This window comes from Aethalodelphis obliquidens, unplaced genomic scaffold (genome assembly GCF_003676395.1).
Source record: "Aethalodelphis obliquidens isolate GAN/ISIS:26980383/991018 unplaced genomic scaffold, ASM367639v1 scaffold9, whole genome shotgun sequence".
NCBI classification, from domain to species: domain Eukaryota; kingdom Metazoa; phylum Chordata; class Mammalia; order Artiodactyla; family Delphinidae; genus Aethalodelphis; species Aethalodelphis obliquidens.
The window spans coordinates 44,713,405-44,739,696 of NW_020837953.1; the positions used below are offsets into that span (position 1 = coordinate 44,713,405).

The window sequence follows — 26,292 nt, forward strand, 5'->3', positions numbered from 1 at the left end:
AGGTCAGGACAGCAGCCCACCGGCCACCCCGCCCAGAGGAACAGCTGTCCGTCGGTTCCTTGAGTCGCTCTGCCCACCTCGTGTGCCAGGTGCTGCCCGTGACTGTCCTGTCTCCGCACCTGGCGCGTCCCGGTCCCCGCAGGACTACCCTCCTGCCTGTCCTCCCAGGAGCTCAGAGGCTCTTTCTACATGCTGCTAGCTTCTCTCTTGTGCCAGAGCCCAGCCCCGCTCTCAGACCACTTCCAGGTGTGGTTGGGAGGAAAGCCCTCCTCGGCTGCCCTGCTGGTCCTGGTCCTCCCACCCCTGCTTCGGCCACGCCTTCCCCTGGCCGTGCTTTTAGGACCCCCAGCCTGGGGTCCTGCCGCTCTGTGTGCCTGGGTGTGCAGGCTCAGACATGAGTGGAGAGAACACGCATGTGCCCTGGGGCCCAGGTGAGTCCCACCCACCTGTGTGCACCCACTCCTGATTCAGGGGGTAGCACATAGTCGGTGTTCAGCGAGTGTTCTGTGCAGGAATGCGTGTGCTGGGGAGTCGCAGGCCTATCGTGGAGGAAGGTTGTGTGTGGAAGGAGTTCGTCTCCAGTGAACAGCGCCAGGCAGAACAGGGTCGTCTTGCCCCTGCCATCCTGAGACTCCTCTTGGGGAGCTGACTGTGGAGTGTGGAGTGGTTTGTGTGCACGTGTGTGTGTGTGGGCGGGGAAGGTCGCTAGGGCTGCGAGCTTGAGTGTGCACGCGTGCGTGCATGTCCCTGTGGGGAGGTTGCTTCGGGGGATTCTCCGTGTGCCCCACTGTGGACACAGTGGGGCGATAGATGGGCCAGACTCAGCCACTGCCTCTACGGCCTTGACTCTCCTCGGTGGCCCACCCTCGTGCGTGAGCACAAGTGACCAGAAGGTGGCAGGGAGGTTTGAAGGACTCTCTACGTCATAAGTCTTGGCTGGGGTGGGCGGACCCTGAGGGAGTCTGAGTGAACACATCCGCAGGCTCTCTGCCCGTCGGCCCTGTCGTCTGGGGCCATCAGCAGCCGGGGGGGCCGGGAAGGGCCAACAGGACAGGTCCTGAGGAGGCTTGGGGCGAGCCTCTCATCCTCCCAGGGATAAGGGGCCTGTGTGTCCATTTGTGGGGGCCAGGGAGGGTCCTCCAGGCAGGCTCAGCCAGGCCTACCCCTGACCCCATCCCCAGTGGCTCCCTCAGCCCCTGGGGTCCCTCCTGACTGCCCAGCCCCTGGCTCACAGCCCTACCTGTCCCCAGCCCCCGTTCCCACCCCCACCCTGGGAGGCAGGTTGGGATCTGGCCTTACTTCCAGTAAAATGACTTCTCCTTCATATTAGGCCAAGGCAAGAGAGCGGAGACATTTATGAAACTTTGTTTAATGTACTGAAAAGCCATCGGCCAGAACATTTAGGAAATTGATTTTCCTGGCATTGATGAACTCGTTTTATTTTACCCCAGTATTAATTACTTTTTTTTTAAACAAATTAATTTAAGAGTCGTAAAACCTAACAAGTGAGCCAAATGTCCATAGATCATGTCCCGCTCCACCCTTCCCCAGGCCGGCCCCCTCCCTCTGTGGGCAGGGCGGCGGTGGGGGGGGGGGCGGGGCCTGTCCCTGGGCTACCCTGCTCCCTCCCAGAGGTGACGGCCCCTCTCCTCCCTGCCATAGGAGAGGCCTCCTCGCTGCGGGACTACGCGGCCTCCACCATGACCGAGTTCCTTGGCATGTTTGGCTATGATGACCAGAACACGAGGGACGAGCTGGCCGGGAAGATCAGCTTCGAGAAGCTGCATGCGGGCTCCACGCCAGAGGCGGCCACCTCCTCCGCGCTGCCCGCCTCCGAGGACGCCCTCAGCAAGCGGGCGCGGTTCTCCAAGTATGAGGAGTACATCCGCAAGCTCAAGGCCGGCGAGCAGCTGTCCTGGCCGGCCCACGGTACCACAGCCGAGGGGCGGGCCAGCAAGGAGGCCCTGGGCTCCCTGCCTGGCCTGCGGCTGCCCAGTAGCACCGCGCACCTGGAGACCAAGGCCACCATCCTGCCCCTGCCCTCACACAGCAGTGTCCCCATGCAGGGCCTGGTGGCCCGTGCCTCCAAGTACGACTTCTTCATCCAGAAACTGAAGACGGGTGAGAACCTGCGGCCCCAGAACGGGAGCGCCTACAAGAAGCCGTCTAAGTACGACCTGGAGAACGTCAAGTACCTGCACCTCTTCAAACCCGGGGAGGGCAGCCCCGACATGGGAGGGGCCATCGCCTTCAAGACGGGCAAGGTGGGGCGCCCCTCCAAGTACGACGTCCGGGCCATCCAGAAGCCGGGCCCCGCCAAGGTTCCGCCCACCCCCAGCCTGGCTCCTGCACCCCTCGCCAGCGTGCCCACTGTTCCCAGTGCCCCTGGGCCAGGCCCTGAGCCACCTGCCTCCCTGCCTTTCAACACTCCCGAGTACCTGAAGTCAACCTTCTCCAAAACAGACTCCATCACCACGGGGACCGTCTCCACTGTCAAGTAAGGCGTGCACCACCCTCACTGCCAGCCCTGCACCCGGGACTGGAGTGGCCCGGAGGCCCACTTCCTGCCTCCGAAGCTCACACTTATGGACACACACACCCACACCTTATGCACATCCACCATGCACCCAGATTCTCACACACATGCTTCCGCACACGCGTGCACGCACACACACACACGCACACGCTCCTCTGCCTACATAATCGCTCAGGCTCAGTTCATGCACCCGCACACTATACATCTTGCTGTGCGCACACACGCTCTCACAGCGGGTACAGGCACACCTTGTTTTATTGCGCTTCGAAGATATTGCGTATTTTTACAGATTGAAGGTTTGTGGCAACCCTGCACTGTCGGATGACGGTCAGCAGTTTTTAGCAATAAAGCGTTTTTTATTTAAGGCATATGCATTGCTTTTTCAGACATAATGCTATTACACACTTAACAGACTACAGTGTAGTGTAAACGTAACTTTTCTATGCTCTGGGAAACCAAAAAAAATTCGTGTGACTCGCTTTATGGCGGTGGTCTGGAAGTGAATATTCACTTTATGGCGGTGGTCTGGAAGTGAACCTGCAGTATCTCCAGGGTCTGCCTGTACTTCTGTGCACGTGCTCATCTGCTAACACACATGCCACAGGCTACTGTAACCCCCATGTGCCCATGACAGGCTTTCTCTGCCTGCCACCGTGAGGGCCAGTTTCCGGCTTATGGTTGGCTGGGAAAGCCCTACTCTGGGCTGGGGTTTCTGGGTTCCAGGCTGGTGGCCAGGGCTCCCAGGCTCAGAGCCTGCGCCATGGGGAAGGCAGCGAGAGAAGGTAGGAGGCTGGGGTGGGGTGGGCACACCCAGCGCAAAGCCCTAGACCATGGCAAAATAACTGATGGATCAATGTGGGGGGCTGAGTGAGACCCTTCCCCTCAGCCATCCCTCCTGGAGGCGGGTCCAGAAACCTGGGAGTAGATCTAGGGAGCTGCCCTCGGCGTCGGGGAGGCCTTTCCGACCACCCAGCCACACTTGCTTGGTGCTGTTCCTGCACTTTCCCCTGGCGCCCTCCCCCGTGGTACCTGGTACCCCTCTTCAGCCAGCAGCATCCTGACTCTCTGTGTGCAAGGCGGCCAGGCCCCAGCTTCCCAGGCTTCCTATGCTGTTGGACTCTAGGTCAGATCCACGCCCAAGGTAGGGCCCTCCAGCCCTGCCAGCTGAAGACGGCCCAGCCCTTACCAAAGGTGGGCTAATTGAACCTGTGCTAGTTTTCTGCCTAAGGACTTTTCCAGTCCCACCCTAAGCGCCCAGAACACTACACAGTGAGCAGAGAAGGGCCAGGGCCCCAGGGCAGGGAGCTGCCCCCCAGACGCTCTTGGGGCGTGAGGCCACCTCGTCTGCTAATCAGCTGTGCCCTGTGTGTCTCTCACCAGGAACGGATTGCCCACAGATAAACCAGCTGTCACTGAAGATGTAAACATTTACCAGAAATATATTGCCAGGTAGGCCCCTGGGGAGGAGACTGCCATGGAGAGAAGGTGGGTGGGGGCAGGAATGCCTGGGGACCATGGGACCATACGTCCATGTGACCACTAGTACCAAGGTGCCTGCTGCCTCCCCGCCCCCATGCATTCCTGCTTCCAAACCCTCCCCAGGCCTGCCCTCTGCCCCGTCTCAGAGCCCCCGCCCCCTTGATGTGGTCCAGGCCACATGCCCTTAAGCAGCTTGTACCCCAGGCAGGACTGGGGTACCTGAAAGGGCCCTAAGGCAGGGCCTGGCCACAGGTGAGTGCAGGTCCCCCCCTCCACAGCTCACTGTGGGCTTCCCTGGTGGCGCAGTGGTTAAGAATCCGCCCGCCAATGCAGGGGGCAAGGGTTCAAGCCCTGGTCCTGGAAGATCCCACATGCCGCGGAGCAACTAAGCCCACGCGCCACAACTACTGAGCCTGCACTCTAGAGCCCGTGCTCCGCAACAAGAGAAGCCACCGCAATGAGAAGCCCGCGCACCACAACAGAGTAGCCCCCGCTCACCACAACTAGAGAAAGCCCGTGTGCAGCAACGAAGACCCAACACAGCAAAAAATAAATAAATTCAATAAATGAATAAATAAATAAATAAATTTTTAAAAATTTTTTAAAAAGGCTCCACTTGGGGCCGGGTGGCGGGGGGTGGCAGGCGGGGTTGCAGGCCCCTGTGGAACGGTTGGGGATGAGAAGGGATGTGGGCAGGTGGCCTCAGTGTGCTTCCCCTCACCACCTGACTCCAGACCTGCCCCTTTACATCCTTAAGGCAGTGGGATTGGCAGGTGAAGAACCTTCAGATTCCCCCACCCACCCCACTCAGGCCCCCCGGCACCCAGCCCCTGGGGATGCAGCACAAGGCCGGGGCTGTGCCCTGGCAGCCGTCTTTCTGTTGATCTCCCATAGTTTTGCTGTCGCTCTGTGTCTCCCTCCCCTGTCCCTCCCTGTCTTTTCAGCTTTGCTCTGCTCTCTTTATTATTATTATTACCATTATTATTAGTGCCTCAGCAGATGGCCCTTTTGGCAGCTTCAATATTTATTTGCAAGAGGTTCTCCCCTCATGAGGGGCTTCCCTCCCGCAGCCCCACACCACGCGCAGCACAGTGGGGCAGGCGGGCTGAGCCCACCACCTTGTCCACAGTTGTCACGGGGCGCTGTCCCCGGTGGCCATCGTCCAGGCTGTGAGACCCCCGCCCTGGCAGCATTGGGGCCTGGAGAAGGCCTGGGGTACTCTGGGAGGGCAGGTGGTGGCCAGGCAGCACGGGGCTCCTGGCTGCAGAGTTGGCCGGAGAGCGCGCTCCCTGCCACGGGAAGCCAAACAGATGCTGCGCTTTAAAAATTCATAACTCTTGGACTGTTTCAAGTGTCAGGAAAGCCCAGAACAGAGAGAGCCCTTTAACACCTCTTAGCAACAGAGCCCTGGGCTGGCGCAGCTGGAGTCCCCAGCACCTGGCCCAGCACTGAGTCAGGGGTGGGCGGGCAGCACCTGCAGAAACGGCAGCTGGGCCACCTTGGGGGCTCATGCCTTCAGCATCCCATCCCATCCCACCCCAGGGCTCTTCCCCTGACCCTGCTCTGGCTTCTGGCTTGGCCTAAATTCCTCCTCCCATCTTGGTGCCAGGCCTCTGTGCCCCACCTGGCACTCCCTCCCGGGGCAGATAAGGCTGGCTCTGCAGCTCAGTGGGTCTGGGATTCCCAGCGGCCCCGTCACTCGCCCTAGCCTTCTCAGCCTCTGCTCCTTCACCCCAGCAGACCACCTCTGCCCCTCCACATGTCCACCCAGGGCCCCTGAACCGCAACAGCAGTTCCCTGGATCAGGGGCACGGACTCTGCTCAGCCGCTCAGGCCGAGGGCCCTGGAGCTGGTATCCAGAGAGGCCTGAGCCCACCCCTTCTTCCCTGCAGGTTCTCAGGCAGTCAGCACTGTGGCCACATCCACTGCGCCTACCAGTACCGCGAGCACTACCACTGCCTCGACCCCGAGTGCAACTACCAGGTATGTCCCACGGGCACCAGTCCTGCTCCTGTGGGCTGGCACAGCAGTGGAGGGGCATCTTGAAAGCAGGACGAGGTTACTCGGTTCTGCTTGGGCCACCTGCATTTGACTGGGGCAGGCAGAGAGCCCAGAAAAGCTCCCAGCCTGCTCTTGTTCCCAGATTGCTGCCCACGGGCTTCTACCTTATCTAATCGAGTCTTCCCAGTGTCCTTAAGAGGCTGGTATCACTGCCCCATTTTATAGATGGTTGTGTTGAGGTTCAGGCAGATCGGCCCTTACGTTCAAAGCCACCCTCCGGCAGGTGCAGAGCAGGTGAGCGAGAGGCGGGAGGTGGGTGTGGGTGTTCTGCATGAGGCCACTGCCTCTGCCTCCCCAGGGAGCCCAGCTGGGCAGAGCCCACAGGTGGCAGTAGACAGAACGAGGTGTCACCTATCAGAGCTCCTCCCTGAGAGGCCTGGCCCGATTTATCTTCTCTGCTTCTGGGCCTGCTGACGGGGAGACGACGGGGAGGTCAGGGAAGGGTCTGTGGCTCTGGAACCTTTGGAACTGTTCCCTCCAAAGTCCAGGGTGCTGGCCTTGGGGCAGCCTGGGCTGCCTCGACCCAACAGGATGATTTGTAAGGAGACCGGAGGGCCCTGGGGCCAGGCCCAGCCTCCTGCCCACCAGGCCCTCTCCCGGCAGAGGTTCACGAGCAAGCAGGACGTGATCCGGCACTACAACATGCACAAGAAGCGGGACAACTCCCTGCAGCACGGCTTCATGCGCTTCAGCCCACTGGACGACTGCAGCGTCTACTACCACGGCTGCCACCTCAACGGGAAGAGCACCCACTACCACTGCATGCAGGTGCCCCGCCCTCCCCCTCCCCCACCCCGAGGCAGGCCTGCCTCCGGCAGGGCCCCTCCCTTTGTCCCTTCCCAGGGCTGGACGGCCAGAGGAGAGAGGCCCAGGGGCTCAGGCTTGGGCAGTGTCCGGTGGGCCAGGGTGGGGCCTTCCCCATGGCCATACTTGGTGCGGGTGAAATTCAGCGAGCTGTTTATACAGACCGACATTTTTCAGCCTTTAACACCAAGAGCAGCATTGCAAATGGTTCCTGAGGAGGTTTTTGTTTAATTCTTTGTTTTAATGCCACGCAGAGTCTGGGCTTTTTCAAGGTGTCAGGTCTGGGGGGGAGCGACTTTCGTTTGCAAATAGCAGCCCTGCGCCTCCCCCGGTATTTGTCAGGGGGTTGTTATGGCCTCCGTGAAACAACCTGGGCCAGGAGGAGAGGGGGGCTCGCTCTCTGGGCTCTGAGATGGTGCAGACACTGGCACGGTCCAGCCCTCAAGAGTGTTCAGATTCCACTGGTTTTTACTCAATATGGCAACGTTGCCTGCCTTGGCCCAGCCAGGGTGGGGTAGGGAAGGCCCTGTGTCAGAAACTGTTCACCAAACAAGTCCCCGGCCTACAGGTGACCGCCAGGCCCCGGGGTCCAGCCCTGCTCACCCCCGGGGGCTTTAGAGGTAGAGCCACAGACTGGGGACCCCCAAGCCACCTCCTGCAGGATGGGGCTCCCACGCCTGTGTGGGGACGTATCCCGGGCTCTCTATGAGGACGACCCACGCCCAGCACGGGCCAGGCCCTGGGGGCCTGAGGGGTCGTCCTACCTTAACCTCGGTGCCCCCAGTCGGACGTTTACAGGGGCCGAAGCTCCCCCGGGCAGGCTCAGCTGCGCCCAGCAGCACAGCCGCTCTGACTTCGCCAGGGTGCCTGGCCTCAGCTCCCCTGACTGCCACTCTGGCCCCTGCAGGTGGGCTGTAACAAGGTGTACACGAGCACGTCGGACGTGATGACCCACGAGAACTTCCATAAGAAGAACACCCAGCTCATCAACGACGGCTTCCAGCGCTTCCGAGCCACTGAGGACTGCGGCACGGCCGACTGCCAGTTCTACGGGCAGAAGACCACGCACTTCCACTGCAGGTGAGCGGGAGGCAGCCAGGGAGGCCTCCTGGCCCGGGGAGGGACGGCAGGCAGGGCACCAGGCCCGTGGGTGGCTCGGGGCCCCACCTCCTCAGGGGTGTAGGGGCAGGAGCAGAGGGCTGCTCGGAGGCCCCGCCTTAGTTTCTGGCCTGGTCTTCCATCCAGAGGCCCATCCCTCCCAGGGCCACCGTGGGAGCAGGGCAGGGCCTCCCCCTGGCCCCGTGAGGCCCCATGACAGCCTCCCGATGTCCTGCCAGGCGCCCCGGCTGCACGTTCACCTTTAAGAACAAGTGTGACATCGAGAAGCACAAGAGCTACCACATCAAGGACGACGCCTACGCCAAGGATGGCTTCAAGAAGTTCTACAAGTACGAGGAGTGCAAGTACGAGGGCTGTGTGTACAGCAAGGCCACCAACCACTTCCACTGCATCCGCGCCGGCTGCGGCTTCACCTTCACCTCCACCAGCCAGATGACCTCCCACAAGCGCAAGCACGAGCGCCGGCACATCCGCGCCTCGGGCTCGGGCGTGCTGGGGCTGCCGCCCTCGCTGCTGGGCGCCAAGGACACGGAGCACGAGGAGTCCAGCAACGACGACCTGGTTGACTTCTCTGCCCTGAGCAGCAAGAACTCCAGTCTCAGCGCCTCCCCCACCAGCCAGCAGTCCTCCGCCTCCCTGGTCACCGCCACTGCCACCTCCGAGGCTGGGCCCAGTGCCACCAAGCCTCCCAACAGCAAGATCTCGGGGCTGCTGGCCCAGGGCCTGCCTGGCTCCATCCCCCTGGCGCTGGCCCTCTCCAGCTCGGGCCTGCCCAGCGCTGCGCCCTACTTCCCCATCCTTCCGGGCCGGGGCAGCACCTCCCTGCCTGTGGGTGCCCCCGGCCTCATGGGTACCATGTCGTCAGGGACGGCAGCCTCAGTAACCCCCGACACACCTGCTCTGGCTGCCTCGGGAGCTGGCGACTCGGCCGCAGCGGCAGCTGCCTCTGTCCCGGTGCCCCCTGCCTCCATCATGGAGAGGATCTCCGCGAGCAAGGGCCTCATCTCGCCCATGATGGCCCGGCTGGCTGCGGCCGCCCTCAAGCCCTCTGCCACCTTTGACCCAGGTGAGCAGGCTGGGCCCTGCCTGGGAAGCGAGCACCTCTCCAACCCCAGGAGCTCTCTGGCCTCGGTGCGGAGCCGAGCAGCGGGTGTTTGTTTGGCAGGAGTGTCTTCTGTTCCCTGCCCCCGAGACCCCTGCCCCCTTCTTTGCCTGGTCTCTGCCTCCGTCCTCTTTATTTCCTATTCGGGGCCCCTCTTTCTGGCCCACCCGCCCCAGGCAACTCATGTTTCTGTTTTTTTCATCTGTGAAGGGGAAGCAGTAGTCCCGGCCTCACAGGGTACCTGTGCATCCCGGGGCAACTGCTGGCTCCCCCAACCCTGCCATGTCACCCTGGACTAGTAGGGGCTCCCGCTAGTCCAGCCCCTAGTGGGAGCAGTCCCGGAGTCCCAGGCTTCCCTGGGACCTCTTCCAGGTGACTGGGAGGGCATGTGAGTCCAGCCAAGTGGCAGGGTGGCCGCAGTACAGGGATGCTCAGGGGATTCGTGCCTGGACAGCCCGTCAAGGCCAAGGATGCCCTCCCAGGGTCTCCCTGTCCATCAGTGCTTTCCAGTCGCACTTTCTGTGGTAGTGGGAACGTGCTGTTCCGCACCGTCCAGTATGGTAGCCGCTGGTCACATGGCTGTTGAGTGCTTGAAATTGGCTAGCGTGACCCAGGACTTGGATTTCAACTGGAATTTCTTTCACTTGAGCCAGACCCGGCCGCTGGCGGCCATGTCAGAGTCGCCAAGTCACATCTGTGTCCCTCCTCTGGCTCATCGTGGAGAGAGGTTCTCCTTTCTCCCAAGTTTTCTGCTCTTGAAAAAATTTTTTACTCTTTTTCTCTGGATTTTTTTTGGCTTTTCTGTTTCCCTCACTTCTCTCCCTCTGTTTTCCCCCATCCGGGTAATTGGCATCAGTCAAATCCTTTAGAAGAGTTCGGCTCACGTCTGGGACGTGGCTCCCTTCCTTCCTTCCTTCCTTCCTTCCTTCATTCATTCAGTCATTCATCAACCACTGGTGCTCACTGAGGGCAGCTTGCTGGTGGGCCAGGCACCAAGCCAGTGCTGGGGACATGGCAGGGAAGAAGACAGACAAACTCCTGCCTTGTGGAGCTGATGGAACAGTGTGGGGCATAGTCTGTCCCCAAGTATACCCCCTGGGAGGTGGCCAGGTCGAGACTTGGACCTCAACAGCTGGCTTCTGAGCCCGGGCACCCTGCTCCTCTGTGAGACTGTCTTGAAACCCGCCAAGACTGAGGGTCCCTGCAGCCCACCCAGGGCTCTGCGCAGTGCCCCCAGAGAGACGAGTGCTTGGCAGGAGGGTCAGAGCCCTGTTTCCCTAGGGACCCTGGGCAAGTGGCTTTGGGGAGCTCCTGGAATGTGGACTCTGAATTCTGAAAACTGAATATCATGTTCCCAGTGGGACACTCCTATCAGCTGTGACCCACCTTCCACTCCAAGTGTGGGTGTCAGGCCTGACTGCCCGGGGCCGCGCGCCTCCGGCGAGGTGCCTGCAGGCTGGGGCCACGCTGGGCTCCGTGGCCAGACTGTCAAGTACTTTCTTTTCTTTAGAAAAAGCTCCTTCCCCGAAAAGAAAGGTCAAGTGAAGGGAAGGGGGCCATTTCCCTTTATTTTTTAATAAAATGCCACTTGCTCTCTGTGAAGCAGCTCTCCATCAGCTGCAGCGCCTTGGGGCAGATTAATATTTCAGTCACTTGGGGATTGTGGGGAAAGGCTCGGTGGACATGTTCCTGTCAGCAACTTCTTTTGCCCTGTTCTGCTTGGCCTCCCGAATCCTCTGCCCGCTCAGCTCCAGCCTTTCCCCGCCATGCCTACACCCCGCCAGCTTCCCCCACCCACCCCATCCAGCCCAGCCTGGCCAGGGTGGGCCTCATATCCCTGCCCTGGACAGCTTGACGGGCGAGGTCACATAGTTTGAACCGCTCTGATTGGCTGTCAGCTCCCATAGCCCTGACACAGCAGATGCCCCTCCTGGGCATGCTCAGTGGAAGGCAGGGTTGTCGCCTCGGCAACAGTGGGGACGGGACCTGCGGAGGGGGCGCAGCTCCCAGTCTCGATCTGCCACTTTCCCTCAGCATTAACAGAGTCTTTAATAAAAGCCTAAGCGGCAGCTCCACAAATTGACTGTGACAGTCGGTGGAGAAGAGGAAGGGCCCCCGCCCCCGTCCCAGCCCCCTCCCCATCCTCCCGCCCTTCTCCTACAGGAGGCCCTGAGCCAGGACAACTTTGACATAATTTTGCAATAATTATCACTTGAAGAATTGCCACACAGGGGGAAGCATCACAAGCCATCATGTCAGTGGGGAGGACCACTGACCAGCAGCCAGGGCTCCCCAGGGGCCCCAGCCCACCCGGCCCGCTGCCCTCCCTTCGGGGGGCTCCGGCTTGTGCCCGTATGAAGCCCTCGGTCCCTCTAACACCATCTTCCCTCCCCCCTCCCCCATAGGAAATGGGCAGCAGGCCACCCCTGCCAGGTTCCCCCCAGCCCCGGTGAAGCAGGAGCCCGGTGAGAGTGCTGGCGCCCCAGGTCCCCACGAGGCCTCCCAGGACCGCAGTTTAGACCTGACTCTGAAGGAGCCCAGGTGAGGCGAGGCCCAGGCCTCCCAGCTCTGCCCCCCTGCAGGAGGCTCTGGGGACAGCACCCTCAGAGCCAGACTCCATGGGGCCAGGGGCCAACCCTTCCTGACAAGGGGTCATCCTCCTGCCCAGGCAGATGTAGCAGGCGGGGCCAGAGCCCCAGGGGCCGGCTGGGAGGGGTGAGTCTCTGGGGCCCGGTCCCACGTACTGTCTGAGCTAAAGCCCCTTGGTTTGTGTGTTCCAGTAATGAATCAAATGGCCACGCAGTCCCGGCAAATTCATCTCTTTTATCCTCGCTTATGAATAAGGTAAGAACCATCCATCACACGCCTCCCATCCCCCCACCCCGAGAGATTAAAGCTGTGCTGGGGGATGGGGGGGATGTGTTTGTTTTTTAATGTTTTGCCTCTAATAAGATGAGTTTGTACCATTTAAATTTTGAGGCCATTTTTCATCGGATATAATTTCAGAGCCACTGCTTACAAATTAATTTAATGAACTGGCTGAAGAAATATATTCCAGCCTCTGACACCCTTTTTTTCCCTTCAGATGGAGGGCTCCAAAAGCTTTTCCGGAGCCCTCTAACTTCTTTCACTCCTGGTTATTCATTTTATTCATTTTATATATTTTTTTGTTTGTTTAAAAAGGTGGAGGGGGAGACCAAAGCGGGAGCAAAGCGCCCATTTCCACTTTTCAGGTTGAGTAATGGTCTCGGACGCCTGCTGCAGAGGCCGCTCCAGAATATTTATTTTAAATAATGCAGGGTCTTTGTAAATTATACATCATCGCAAATATATTTTCCCCCTTCACATGATAAATTTGACTACAGCAAGATTAATTAGGTTACCGTACACAAGTGACTATTGAGGAGGGAGCTGGGCCCGGGCCGGACCCACGGAGTGGGGTTCCTGCTGGGCCCATGGCCTCCCACTGGCCTCTGTCCGGTCGGTCGGTGCGCGTGCCCTCTGCCTTCCGCCCTCCCCTGCTCGCTCTCTTGCTCCCCTTTTCCGTTCTTGGGTCACTGCTCCCTGCGCCCCCTTGTTCCTTCCTGTCGGAGACCCACAGCCCACGTGGGTCGAGCCTTTCCGCGGACTCCCCGCCCCCTCCTCTGCCAGCAGCAGCGGCAGCGAGCCTGCCTCGGTCTCACTCCGTGAGCCTCCTTCCCTCCCTCTCTGCTCCTCCTTTGTGTTCCTTCTCTTGTTCTCAAGGAATTCGTGAGGGTTTCCCCCCCACCCCCTTCCTCCTCCTCCTGCACTTCTTTTGAAAACCTGGCAGGAGAATAACCAGGGAGCCGCTTAGTCTGGGGAAAGCTGGGCTGGAGTGTGTGCCCGGAGTCTCGGCCTCCGATTGAGTGATGGCTCCTAGCAGCCCGGGGTTTGTGTGGCAGAGCCCCGGCAGCTCCACGGGGCCGGGGCAGCGCCGCAGGCCACCCGCGGCAGCGTCCATTCAGTGAGGGCTCTTCCGTAGCCAGAGCCGCGTGGGGTCGGGCCTCCTCTCCTCCCGGCTGCCAGCACCGCGATGCTCTGGTCAGTTTGGAGAGGCCCGAGCGGCCCAGAGCTGCCACTCCTCCCAGGGCAGTCGGGTCAGGTGTCCTGAGGTCCCCGGCCTGAAGCACGGGCCTGTCCTCCTCGCAGATGTCTCAGGGCAATCCCAGCCTCGGCAGCCTGTTGAACATCAAGACAGAAGCGGAGGGGAGCCCCGCCGGGGAGTCCTCGCCCTTCCTGGGCAAGGCCGTGAAGGCGCTGGTTCAGGAGAAGCTGTCAGAGCCCTGGAAGGTCTACCTTCGCAGGTGAGGGGCTTGCCGTGTGAGCAAAGGGGGAGGGAAGGGCCACGCCCACTCGTCCCGGGGGCACGTGTTCCCCCCACGAGGCTGTTCCCCCAGCCTCGCCAGAGCGCCAGGGTCTCCTCTGAGCAGCCGGCCCCTCTGCCAGGTTTGGCACCAAGGACTTCTGCAACGCGCAGTGTGACTTCCTCCACAAGGCCCACTTCCACTGCGTGGTGGAGGAGTGCGGCGCGCTCTTCAGCACCCTGGACGGGGCCATCAAGCACGCCAAGTGAGTGGGGGTCCGGGGGCCCGTTTAAACCCAGCCCCACTTGTCCCAGCCTGGCTCGGGGGTGGGTGGGCCGGGGTGGGGCTAGGGGGTGCACAGGCCTCTAGCAGCCTTCCAAGCAGGACCCGTGTGCGGTTCCCACAAGACCTCAGAAGCTGAGCTGGCTTCTCAGAGGTGCTGCCCGGCAAAAGGCAGGCTTCCTCATCTCCCACTGGCTCAGCCCCCAGCTGGGTCCTCTGAGCCCACCCAGGCCCCGCCCCGAGTAAGAGCTGGTTCTCCCCACCGCGGGGCCCATGCAGCCGTCAGCCCTCCCTCCCACAGATGCTCCTGCAGAGGCAGCTGGAGAGGCCCAGCACTGACCCCGGCAGGGACCCTAAGTGAAGGCTTTTCCAAGCCACAGTACTGCATTTGTAGATTCTCTTTGACCTAAAAATAATGAAATTAATTTGTACAATTCGTTGAGCAGCAAGCCCAGCCGCCTACTGTAATTGAACCCAGAACTGGTAAACGTTTACAGCAGATCTTCACCGCTCCCTAAGCCCCGGGTCAGGCTCTTCTCACTGCTTAGGCAGCCCCAGCTGCTGGTCTGAGACACCCCCCCCCCAACCCGCTTTTAAATGTCGGAGCCGGTTCTGGAAGGACAGGCTTCATGAGCCAGGACGTGCTGTACCCAACCCCTCCCGAGTAGGGAGGAGCTAGGGACAGCACATCAGTAAGGTCACAAGTAGGAAGGTGTAGTTAGGGCAGAGCCTGGAGCCCAAGTTCAAGATCAGAGGACACAGCAGTGTGTTCTCAGTCCTTCCCTCCTGGTGGGAGGCCTCTGGCACCTGGCACTGAAGATGCGGTGGGGACACTGGGCCCCTAGGCTTGTGATGGGGTCATACGTAGGCAGGCAGGCAGGCGTGCCAGGGAAGGGCCTTCTCCTCCCGCACCTGAGACACCTCTCCTGTCTCTCGTAGCTTCCACTTCCGGACAGAGGGAGGAGCAGTGAAAGGAAATGTGGAGGCTTCCTTCCCGGCCTCGGCTGCTGAGACCAAACCTTCCTTGGCCCCCTCATCCCCTCCAGCGCCTCCCATCACCACGGCCACGGCTTCCTCTCTCGAGGGGCCCACTCCCAGCCTGGCCGCAGTGCCCTCCAGCCCCACCCTGCTCGCCTGGAAGCAGCTGGCTTCCACCATACCCCAGATGCCTCAGATTCCAGCGTCAGTGCCTCACCTGCCCACTTCGCCCTTGGCAACGACTTCTCTAGAAAACGCCAAGCCCCAGGTCAAACCCGGATTCCTCCAGTTCCAGGAGAAGTGAGTCCCTCGATGAGCCGGGAGCCCTGTGTCCCCCGTGTGTCTCGGGAGTAGGTGCTAGTAAGGGCAGCTGAGGAGGCCCTGCTCCTTCCCCTGCAGTAGCCCCGGCTGTCCCCAGCCTCTCTGGGACACGGTCACTGGGTGATGTCCTTCTAGCCAAAGTTGCTGCTGCTCAGACCTCATTGCCTATTCCCGGAGCAGGTGGCCGGGGTGGGGGGAGATGGTGGAGGTAGTGGCCACTGTTCCAGAGAGGCCACTGGTGACGCTGCGAGGACCAGCCTGGGTGGGCCAGGAGTGGCGGTCCTCGCCCGGCAAGGCGGGCTGCGTCTCCCTCCGGGTCCCCTTGTTGGTCTCTGTGGCTCACACCCCTGGCTGAGTCTCTGCAGGGCAAGCAAAGTCATAGGTGGGCGGCGAGGGGGCTAGGCCCTCCTCTGGACCCCCCCCCACCCTGCCACCTGCACAACGGTCTGAGCTCTCAGGGGTGGAAGGGAGGGACCTTCATCGCTGGATGGTGGTGTCTCCCTGCGGCGAGAACGGTGACTCTGTATCATGATATGTGCGGCTTCCTGTTCTCAATAAAAGTAATAAATTGGACGTGAACACACACCGCCTGAGTGGCAGCTGTCCTCCCTCTCTGAGCACCTGGGGCTGGGCCCACGGCGTGGAAGGGGACCTGCGCTCCTCTCTGCCCCTTTCCCAGCTTCCCTTCCTCTGTTCACCTCCCCAAAGTGGCAGCCCTCTCAGCATCCCGGCCTTGGTCGGAGTTCCCAGCCCAGGTCCACTGTGGATGTCGGGGGCGGCTGTGTTGTCAGCCAGGGCAGAAGCCGGGTGCAGCCCCTCCGCACCTGCCTGGAGCCTGGAAGGCAGAGCTCTGGAGCTGAGGCTGCTGCTCGGGGCAGGCCAGCCGTGGGGGCTCGCCCAGCACCCCTCCCCACCCCAGCCGCCCCACCACTCAGCTGGCTTGTGAGGTTCTCTGAGTGGGTGGCAGCCCCGAGCCCCGAGCTGACCCTGGAAACCCCAGCAGCTGAGCCTCAGCAGGACCTGACACCAGGCACACGTTCCCACTGGCCAAGGCCCCATGGTGGCAAAGCCTCCTGGTAGGGCTGCCCACCCATCTGCACCCTGTCAGTCGGCCACAGCCAGGGCACTGCCTATGCCACATCAGCCAGGCCTGGCAGCACCATCGCTCATTTCCATATCCATGAAGTGATTGCGGCCATCCTTATCTGTAATCCTGGGGTGTGGCCACGGAAACTACGTGTCCCAGCATGCAGTGCTCTGGGCCGCCTGCATACTGCAGTCCCTTCGGCGCCCTCAGAGCTCTAAAAAGAAGGCAAGACTGCATGCTGGGATCTGTAGTCTCTGGCCGAATCGTCCTGCTGAGCAGGAGGGCAGCCCAGGGGCCATTCCTCTTGATTACACCACAGGGGAGCGGGGAGCGGAACCCCAACATGAGCAAATGTCAGGACACCGGCGGGGAGGGCACCAGGAATGCCAATGACCTTCTGGGCCGTGGTTTCATTCCAGCGATCCTTGCCTCGCCACGGACTGCAAGTATGCCAACAAGTTCCACTTCCACTGTCTCTTTGGGAACTGCAAGTATGTCTGCAAAACCTCCGGGAAGGCCGAGTCCCACTGCCTGGACCACATCAATCCCAACAACAACCTCGTGAACGTGCGAGACCAGTTTGCGTACTACTCCCTGCAGTGCCTCTGTCCCAACCAGGTCAGCAATGCGGGCGGGGTGGCCCCTGGGGTGGGGGCAGGGAGGCGCAGGGCCCCTGACCAGCTCCTCCTGGCCGAGGCTCCGTGTCTCACACCCTTTTGTAAGTGGCCTCCTCCAGAGTCTGGAAAGGACACCGTCTGCCCCTAGGTCTGCCCCTAGGTCCCTGGAGACCCCTAGGCAGGAGTTCAGCTTGGTGCTCTGTTGGTGAGGTCTGTCATTTCATCCTAACCCTCAATGATGCCTGTATGCCGGGCAGCCTCTGTGCACTTGGCATCCTTGTGCGCGTCCTGGAACAGCTATGCTCCCTTTCCCCAGAGGCCTAGGATTTTAAAATAGACCCATTAGACAGATAAAGAGATTGAACTGTCCGTGCCCCAGACAGGAAGGGCAGGTCAGCTTCATTATAAAGGCCTACTCCCAAGACTTGTAGGGGCTGCCTGGCAGAGCGCATTAAGAAGGAGTCTGAGCCTCCATCTGGGCACACAGACAAGAGTGCTCAGACAGATTAGTGATGTCTGTGCTGGGCGTGGGTTTAGAAAGAGATGGAAACAATACCAGGTGGGATGTTTTAATCAAATGACAGAAGGGACTTACTGCTTTTTAACACGTGAAAGGTCTTTACACAGTTGTGTTTGCTGATTCTGAGCGTGGAAGGACGCACGCCTGCCACAGCCCTCTAGAGGGCTGGGGCAGGTGGAAGCTTAACGGAAGTCGCCTGCCCGGCCCTGACTCCTGTCCCTCCCTGCAGCACTGCGAGTTCCGGATGCGCGGGCACTACCACTGTCTCAGGACCGGCTGCTACTTTGTGACCAACATCACCACCAAGCTGCCGTGGCACATAAAGAAGCATGAGAAAGCTGAGCGGCGGGCAGCCAACGGATTCAAGTACTTCACCAAGCGTGAGGAGTGCGGCAGGCTAGGTACCGAAGGCCAGGGCTGGGGGGCAGGGAACTACAGCAGGTGGCAGGGCCGCGGCTCTGGCGCCTGAGGCCCTGGGACCCACTTCTTGTCCCCGCACATCAGGCTCCATGTTTTTTTTTTCGGAAAATGTCACGATATCACAGGCCAGGCATTGTCACCCCAGGAGAACAGTCAAAACCCCAAGAGCCTAGGAAAAGGGGTGAGGGTGACTCCCAGCACTGCACCCACCCCAGTGAAAACGCCCGGAGCCTCGTCTCTGGCACCCAGGCCTGGTTCTTTTTTCCTTTTCTTTTCAAGAGAGCCTTGCAGGTAAGTCTTAGGAGCTCCTGAAGCTACTCGGGTTTTATCCCAAATGGACCGTGGTTTGTTCATTCACTCACTCAGCATACGTTCATGGAGGAGCAGCCGTGTGCCAGGCTCTGTGCTATTGCAGAAGGTGAGGGGCGGGTAGAGGTGGAAGCTATGGTCTTTTTCGAGCGTCCACTGTGGCCAGCACTGTACTTGGTGCTGGGGATCTGATGGGACCAGCAGGTACATTTGTGGGCTCAGCCCAGAGCATCTGTGACCTGGGGTGACCTGGAAGGAGGTGGCCACGGGGCAAGGAAGTGGCCTTGAGCTCAGGGGCAGGTGCCTCGGAGTTAACTCTGCTGCTGAGAGCTGAGCCCTTGGCAGGGAAGCTGCCCCCCAGCCCTGGAACAAGGCCTCCCCGAGGAGCTCGCTGGCCCCAGCTTGCCCTGGGGATGCTGTGGGGAGGGGGCTCCAGGACCAGCAGAGGGAGGCAGAGCCCATCCTCCCGCCTCAGCATGGAGCCACGCATTTGTGGGCCTGCAGACGTGGGGCAGGAGTCTGCCCACGAGGAGACCGGAAGCCGGAAGGCAGGTGGGAGCCAGGCAGGCTGGGTGCAGACACCTGGGCTGCATGCAAGGCCTGCTGTGATTCAGGTGGTCATGGCAGCAGGGTCCAGGGGGAGCAGAGGTGGGGCCGCTGCCTGCAGCCGACCGGCCATTGCATAGGGGGAGGATGAGGCAGTCAAAAGTCAACCGCTAGAAAAGAACGGCAACAAACCTTTCCTTCAAGAATTAATTCAGAAATCATTAATGGCCTGAGAGAGGCCTGGGAATCACGGCAACAGATGTCAACCCTCGGTGGCCTGTGCTGTCCCTGGGCTCAGTTTACAGGTGTCAGGGGATTCCGCAGTTGCCGTTATTTACTCAGTTTGGGTGTTCTGGGTGGTAGCTGGGGCCAAAGCTGGGGGATGATATAAGACACCTGGCCGGCTCAGGTGCCATGGCAACGGGCAGGCCTTCACCTGCCCTCTGCTGATACCGTTTCAGTCCGGCTCGCTCTATTTGTTCTCCACCCAGAGCAAAGCCGAGGTGGGGCGGGGCAGGGCAGAGGGCCAGCCGGCTCGCAGCCATCTTGACCTGGTCCAGGGGCAGGCAGCACCTGGGCTTCCCAGAGGAGATGTGGGGACAGGTGGCTTGCTGGGAGGTGGCTGATCTAGTGGACAGGTCATTAGGGTCCCCTGCCCTGGGGCAGGGGCCGGGGGCCAGCCTGCTGTTGTCCCGGGCGTGCAGGCTGGAGGCGAGAGCCAGGCTTTGGACAGCCAGGGGGCCTGGGACTTTCTGGGGTTGGGGTGAGAGGCTGCTAGAAGCCCTCCTTACGGGAACACCACCAATGGGGACACGCCCTTCCCCCAGAAGCCATTTGCCTGGTTGGCCACGTAGGCCCATGCCCAGAACAGTGCCCGACACGCAGGGGGTGCCATGAGCACTGGCCGGCGGGGGAGGCTCACGGCCGAGCGGGGCTGTGTCCACAGGTTGCAAGTACAACCAGGTGAACAGCCACTTCCACTGCATCCGGGAGGGCTGCCAGTTCTCCTTCCTCCTCAAGCACCAGATGACCTCCCACGCCCGGAAGCACATGCGGAGGATGCTGGGGAAGAACTTCGATCGCGTGCCCTCCTCCCAGGTGAGCCTGGCGGGCAGGCTGCCCCTCCGCGACCCGGGGTGGCAAGAGGGCATCACTCGTGTCCCGCTCTTGCTTCCAGGTGGTGGGCCAGGCTGCCCAAAGCGACAGCCTGCCCCTGTGGGCAGCACAGCCCCCAGCCCAGCTTCCTCAGGGCCCCCCTCTTCCTTTCAGGGCCCCCCGAGCTTGATGGACACCGAGACGGACGAGTACATGGATTATACTGGCTGCAGCCCGGGCGCCGTGTCCTCTGAGTCCTCCACCATGGACCGAAGCTGCTCCAGCACCCCTGTGGGCAACGAGAGCACCGCAGCAGGTGAGCGGGGGCCCGGGGGCGCCAGCCTGGGACAGGCCCTCCTTCCGAGGCCCAGCAGTGCTGGGTCCGGCTCAGGACAGGAGGTTCATGGTCAAGTGGCCTCAAAGGAGGACGGGCCAGGGTGTGGCAGCGCTGGCTGCTCTGTGGAACGTGGGTCCCCGCCTGCTGCCACCCTGCCCATCTCCCCGGCACTCTGCCCTCAGCTTCCGTTTCCAGGAGAGAACCCGGGCTTGAGCTGTGAGGTACAGAAAAAAGCAGCACAGCCCCCAGCCAGAGGGGCAGGTGGGCCCCGCCCAGCCCTGGTCCCTCTTACGGCCCCTCTGCCATTGTCCCCAGCACGGTCCCTGGGCCCCAGAGCGAGGTCCTCCGCGGGCTGGGCTCTGCCGCAGGCCCTGCGCAGCCCGCCGTGACCTCTCCCTGCACCGCCGCTCCCTCCCAGTCGCTCTGCTCTGCCCCCTCCTCCCCTCTCTTCTTCGTGGCATCTGTCTGCTCCTCCTCTGTCCACGGATTTTCATATCATACTCGCTTCTGCCATTGGGTCTCTCATTTTGGTTCTTTCTGTTTGTTCTTTGTTTTGGTTTTTTTTTCTGCTTTTCCCCGCCCTCTCCAGGCTGCCCGGCTCCTCCTCCTCCTGCCGCCGCCGCTGACGAGGCTGCCCGCGTGGCTCCACAGCCCCCACTGACCCCATCCTTCTCTGCGGCCGTGCTGCGGGCGCCCCTCCCCTCCCTGCCATGCCTCTTTTCTCCACCCTGTCTCTCATACTCTCTGCTCAGTGCCTCTCTCGGAGCCACTCGGGGCCTGGCCCACCCCATCAGCAGCCCGCCCAGCTTCCCGCCCGTCACTGCCACTCCAACTCCAGTAAAAAGTGACGCCCCCCTAGTTCAGGACGCCGCAGGTAACTCACACATGTCTTCTCCACTGCTGTCTGTCACCCTGGCCGAGCCTCGAGGCCACGGTCCAGGACCTGACCCTTTTCTGTGGTCAGCTGGGTCAAGGACAGGGCCACTCTGCACCCCTCACAGCGCAGCCCGCGCCAAGACCAGAGAGCCTGGTCCCTGTCCCAAGGACATTTCCTCTCAGCTCCTGCTCAGCACTGGGCAGGCCAGAACATCACTGCCGGGGCTCCCTGGGGTTCACCCCAGCTCAGGGACTGGCCAGAGCCCCAAGATGGCCATGCCCACCCCACCCCCCTAACCCTGCAGCAAGGCAGAGCCTGTCCTGCTCTGAGGACTTCACCCGGGGCAGAGATGTTCTTGGGAAAGCTGCTGGTGCCTGGGACCCGCCCAGGTTTGCAGGATCCTGACACCAGCCTGAACCCCCAGCCCCAGAGCCAAGCAGGAAGAGGCCCAGGCCGCGGGCAGTGCTCCACGGCAGAGGTGCCTCCCAGCCCCACCCTGTACCTGCCGCCCGGCAGGCACGGGACCTGCCCTCCCCTGCCCTTTGGTGCCGTCACCACCTTGGCTCTGCCTCTTCCTCCGTGCAGTCTTACCTCACATTCTGCCCGACTGCCAGGCACTGGGCCAGCCCAGGGGGATGGCAGGGACCAAGGCAGAGGGTTCCTCCTCAGGGAATTCAGCCCCTGTTCTGTCGCTTAACCAGCCAGAGCCCTGTGACCTCCGACCCAAAGCAGCCACTCCTCACCCACCCGGATCCCCAGGGCCCAGACCCTTCCTTGCCCCCTGCTGGGTACCCCAGCCCATCACAGTCCTCGTTCTCTCCACCTGCTGAGGCGGGGACTAGGTCTGCTCCCCAGACAGATGGGGCAGCAGGCTGGTGCCTGGGCTGAGCCTTCTCGGCAGGTTCTGGGAGGGCTGGGAGGGTCAGCGCGAGGGAGAAGCCCAGAGGGTGCCCACCCTGCACTCTGGAGAGGGCTGGGCCTGGGGCGTGGAGCAGGGAGTCCCAGGACGGTCACCCCTTCCCCAGCTGCCTGTGCAGAAAAGGAGTAATGGGAAGCACAACCACACAGTGGATTAAGCAGCCCTGGCAACGGGGCATCCTAAGCCCAGGAAGCAGTTGGGACCAGGATGGGGAGGGCACAGATGGAGCCCATCCGCTGGCCGAGCCCCTGCTCCAGTCCTGGCCCTGCAGCAGAGCTGCCCTCTCCCAGTCCACTGGGGGTGGGACACCCCAAGACCTGAAAGAAACTTCTGGTACCAAGGAGAAGGTGCGCCTTGGGGCGGGGAGTTACAACCCCCAACAGCCTCAGGGCGCGCGGCATCCCTGTTGCGAGTAGGCTGGTCCCAGGCGCAGACAGGCCGGCAGCCCGGGAAACTGGTTAGCCGGCCGGGAGAAGGAGCCGGCCTGTCCTTCATTAGAGGCGGGTGCGTGATGGCGTCCTGGCCCCCGTCCAACCTGGGTAATTACACTCTGCCGACCTAGATTCCCCCTTCAGCTTCAATTAGCGCCAGGACGTGTCCTCACTTCCCACCCACATCCCCCAGAGCTGCTTGCTCCGCCACCCACCAGGGCAGGCCAGTGCGGTCAGCCTGCAGATGCGGATGACGAAGGGGGAAGCCTGGGGCTCCCCAGCTATCCAGGGGGCGGAGGGGTGGTCATAGGAGAGGCCCCCAGAGCGACGGGAAGCGGAGTTGTCCCCGAGGGCGGCCCCCCCCGCCCACCGCGCCGAGATCGGGGACCTCGCGTGGGTGTAATCCTGGGTAGGATGTGCACGTGGGCGCTGACCAAGCCCCCCTCCCCAGGGAACACCATCTCCATGCCGACAGCCTCCGGGGCCAAAAAGCGCTTCTGGATCATTGAGGACATGTCGCCGTTCGGCAAGCGGCGCAAGACGGCCTCCTCGCGCAAGATGCTGGACGAGGGCATGATGCTGGAGGGCTTCCGGCGCTTCGACCTCTACGAGGACTGCAAGGACGCGGCCTGCCAGTTCTCGCTCAAGGTCACCCACTACCACTGCACGCGCGAGAACTGCGGCTACAAGTTCTGCGGGCGCACGCACATGTACAAGCACGCGCAGCACCACGACCGCGTGGACAACCTCGTGCTGGACGACTTCAAGCGCTTCAAGGCCTCGCTCAGCTGCCACTTCGCCGACTGCCCTTTCTCGGGCACCAGCACGCACTTCCACTGCCTGCGCTGTCGCTTCCGCTGCACCGACAGCACCAAGGTCACGGCGCACCGCAAGCACCACGGCAAGCAGGACGTGATCAGCGCGGCGGGCTTCTGCCAGTTCAGCTCGAGCGCCGACTGCGCCGTGGCCGACTGCAAGTACAAGCTCAAGTGCTCGCACTTCCACTGCACCTACCCCGGCTGCCGCCACACGGTCGTGGGCATGTCGCAGATGGACTCGCACAAGCGCAAGCACGAGAAGCAGGAGCGCGGCGAGCCGCCCGCCGCCGCCTCCCCCGGCGCCGAGGGCCCCGCGCCCGGCCCGGCCGCCAGCCTGGACTGCGCGCCCCCGCCCGGCGCCGAGCCCGCCGCCGCCCTGCTCTTCCTGCCCGGCCCGGGGCGGGGTCCGGACGACGGGGGCGACCCCCGCCCGCCCGACGCCCCCGGGCCCTGCGCCGGCCCCGCCGCGCCCGGCCCCGCGGCCGGCGAGTCGTCGCAGGAGGACGACGAGGAGGAGCTGGAGCTGAACGAGGAGGAGGCGGACGACGACGAGGACGACGACGAGGACGACGAGGACGACGACGAGGACGAGGACGACGACGAGGACCTGCGCACCGACTCGGAGGAGTCGCTCTCCGAGGCGGCGGCGGCGGGGCCGGGGTCGCGGAGCCTGGAGCTGGCGGCCCTCGGCGCTCCCGCGCCCCCCGGCCCCACGCCTGCCGCCGCCGCCTCCCCGTAGCCGCGGGGCCCGTGGCGCGTGGGGGGCCGGCCGCGCCCGGCGCCCTCGGGATCTTGCCGCTTTATTCTATTGTTATTATTATTATCAATTTTGTAAGAAACGGTATTTATATGTAAAGCTTCCCTTGTACAGAGCTAGGTGTTCGCCGCGCCCCGGCGTCGAGAGGCGCTCCGGGCCCGGGGCCGCCCCGCCGGTGCTTCCGGACCCCGAGTCCGTCTCAGGACAGAGGCGGGGGCCTCCCTCTGGTGCTCCGGGGCTGCCCCCGCGCCCGCCCGCCCCACCCGCGCGGCAGCTGGGCGGCTGGAAGGACAGAGGCTGCCCGGGACCCTCCTCAGCCGCAGTTCGGGGATCTTCTTCAGGGAAATAGAAGGTGCTCTTGTCCGGGGTGGGAACGAGGGGCAGGAGGCCCGGAGGGCGAGGAGGGCGGCGACCCCGGGCGGCTGCCCCACGCGCCCTCCCCGCGCCGGACCCCGGGCCCCCCGAGCACGCCGGTGGGATTCCTCATTGCTCAGGGCTGGGACGGGCGCCGGGGATCGCCGCGACCTCCGCCCCTCACCACCGGAGGCGGGCCGGCACCTGTGGCACCTGGCAGGGCCTCCCATTCGTGCAGCTAAGACCCTCCCTCCCGGTCCTGGGGGAGGGCGGGGCAGGAGGCGTCCGGCGGGCGACACTACAGGGACCGCGGAGGGAACCTCCTGGACTCGGCAGAGCGGGGAGCTCCGGGTCACTCTGCCCCCAGCGCGGGGCCTGGTCGGGGTGTCCGTCCCGAGGGCTGGGGCCTGGGAAGGGGTGCGTCTGCTCGCTGGTGCTGGGCTGCTGGGCCCGCAGGGCGTCTCTGCCACCCAGGTGGTGAGAACAGGAAGGATGCGACTGTTTGGGGCTTTAATAGTCAACATGGAAAAAAATACGAGAAAGTTGTACAGTATTTTTCCTGTAAAGGTTATTATTCTACATAGAACAAAAGAAGAAAAAAAAAAAAAAAGCAGGCGGGCGGCTAGAGCGCAGACCGCCTCCGGACCAGCCCTGAGGTTGGAGACCCGAGTGCAATTGCTCACGTGGGGTTTTGTTTAGCGTTTAGAGGCCTTACCAGTTTGAGGCTGTCCGTCTTTACACTAGCACTGATGGGAGCTGCGTGATTCCAACTTTTAACTTGAATTTCGTAGAGACAAGAAAAAAGGACTGTTATTACTGATACAAGTTTGTAGTTAATTTAACATTTGAGTTTTTCTCTATTGGTTATGCGTGTGGCTTTATAGGGCTTTTTTCTTCCCAGTTTGTTTTATTAATTTCTTTGGGATACTTCTTTGCTGGTGCAACCCACCCGGATTTGGTTCCTTTTGCAAATCCCAGCCCCCCACCCCTGCCACCCTCCCTCAGCAATGAGCTCACCGAGCCCAGAGCCAGCCGGGGCCCACCTGGCAGGTACGTGCCCGGCCAATGGCTCTGAGGGCGACAGGGACGGAGGGCAGGCTGCCCAAGGCCGCTCCTGTGCATCTTCACTCCAGGCCGGGCCACCAGCCCTGTCTCAGGTTGGGCCCTGTGACATGGCCACAGGGAGAGCGTGAGGCCCAGCCTGGGGGAGGGGCCGTCACCCAGAGCCTCCTCCCCAGAGGTCTCCAAGGGGAGCCTGACCAGCTGCAGGGGGCAGTGGTTTACTTTTTTTTTCTTTCTTTCTTTTTTCTTTTTTTTTTTTTTTTTTTTTTTTTTGTCCTCTTGGCTGCCCACAGCCAGAAAGCCAGGACCATCTGAACTGGAGAGGGAGCAGGAGGGAGGAGTGGTCGGAAGGAGTGTACCTGATTCAACAGGAAACAAATGGTTTTCTAGAACAGCCCCTACCAGAGCCTCCTGAATGCTGTGGGCACCACGTGCTGCTGCTGAGCATTCGCCCAGACTTTGTGCCCGACCACAGAACCGGGGAGTCTGTGGAAGGAGTTTTGTAAAGGAAAAAAAAAAATTTTTTTTTCAATGTAGCAAAATCAAACAAAAAGAAAAAAGAAGATGCCGACAGTGCGAAGTCTAGCCTTTTGTAACCTTCATATTGCACACTAGGACTATAAGCCATTGCTAGCTCATTTTGAATTTTAATGTGTAATTTTTGTTTTATTTTCTTTCTGTGGGGAAAACAATGCTTGATCCACCAATGCTCTTTTTAATGTTTTATAACTATGTATGTGTATATATATAAATATAAAATAATATGTATGCACATATGTGTGTATATATCTATATGTATATACATATATAGATATATAGAGATATATAGAGAGGTTTTGAGACGAAAACGCAGAACGTGAAAACCGAACTGAACAGCGTGTGCTCTGATTACTTGAATCTGGTCTCCTCGGCACCTGGTTATTAAGAACTGAATATTTTTCCACTTGAATTTAGTGCTATTAGAAATTTAATATATGTGTTTTATTTATTTGATTTTTTTTTTTTTGCATGACTGATGCAAGGTTTGACATTTTCACTCAATAAAAACTGGAAAAAAAATCTATCAAGTTATCTTTTATTTTTAAAGTCAGTCCTGAGCGGCTGGCGGGGACCCAGCTGTGCAGGGTGGCAGGGCC

The 26,292-nt window shown here is 61.2% G+C and overlaps 1 protein-coding gene across 19 annotated transcripts in view; it reads left to right on the forward strand.

Annotated features, from left to right (window-relative positions):
* The window catches only part of CASZ1 (castor zinc finger 1), a 155,287-nt gene extending 130,192 nt beyond the window's left edge, over window positions 1–25,095 (forward strand). For 13 of the 19 annotated variants that reach the window (XM_027110209.1, XM_027110211.1, XM_027110210.1 and 10 more), the window contains 17 exons: window positions 1,663–2,497; window positions 3,917–3,985; window positions 5,908–5,998; window positions 6,560–6,844; window positions 7,788–7,960; window positions 8,218–9,065; window positions 11,507–11,642; window positions 11,882–11,945; window positions 13,272–13,426; window positions 13,569–13,691; window positions 14,648–14,986; window positions 16,514–16,712; window positions 17,461–17,632; window positions 19,453–19,604; window positions 19,776–19,917; window positions 20,528–20,812; window positions 22,617–25,095. In XM_027110209.1, the coding sequence (XP_026966010.1) occupies window positions 1,663–2,497; window positions 3,917–3,985; window positions 5,908–5,998; window positions 6,560–6,844; window positions 7,788–7,960; window positions 8,218–9,065; window positions 11,507–11,642; window positions 11,882–11,945; window positions 13,272–13,426; window positions 13,569–13,691; window positions 14,648–14,986; window positions 16,514–16,712; window positions 17,461–17,632; window positions 19,453–19,604; window positions 19,776–19,917; window positions 20,528–20,812; window positions 22,617–23,722 (5,174 nt within the window). In that variant the 3' untranslated portion in view covers window positions 23,723–25,095. Of the gene's footprint in view, window positions 1–1,662; window positions 2,498–3,916; window positions 3,986–5,907; window positions 5,999–6,559; window positions 6,845–7,787; window positions 7,961–8,217; window positions 9,066–11,506; window positions 11,643–11,881; window positions 11,946–13,271; window positions 13,427–13,568; window positions 13,692–14,647; window positions 15,591–16,513; window positions 16,713–17,460; window positions 17,633–19,452; window positions 19,605–19,775; window positions 19,918–20,527; window positions 20,813–22,616 lie in introns of those variants that run through there. The other 6 variants (XM_027110205.1, XM_027110203.1, XM_027110215.1 and 3 more) reach the window with 6 other exon arrangements.
* The last annotated feature ends 1,197 nt before the right edge of the window (window positions 25,096–26,292 follow it).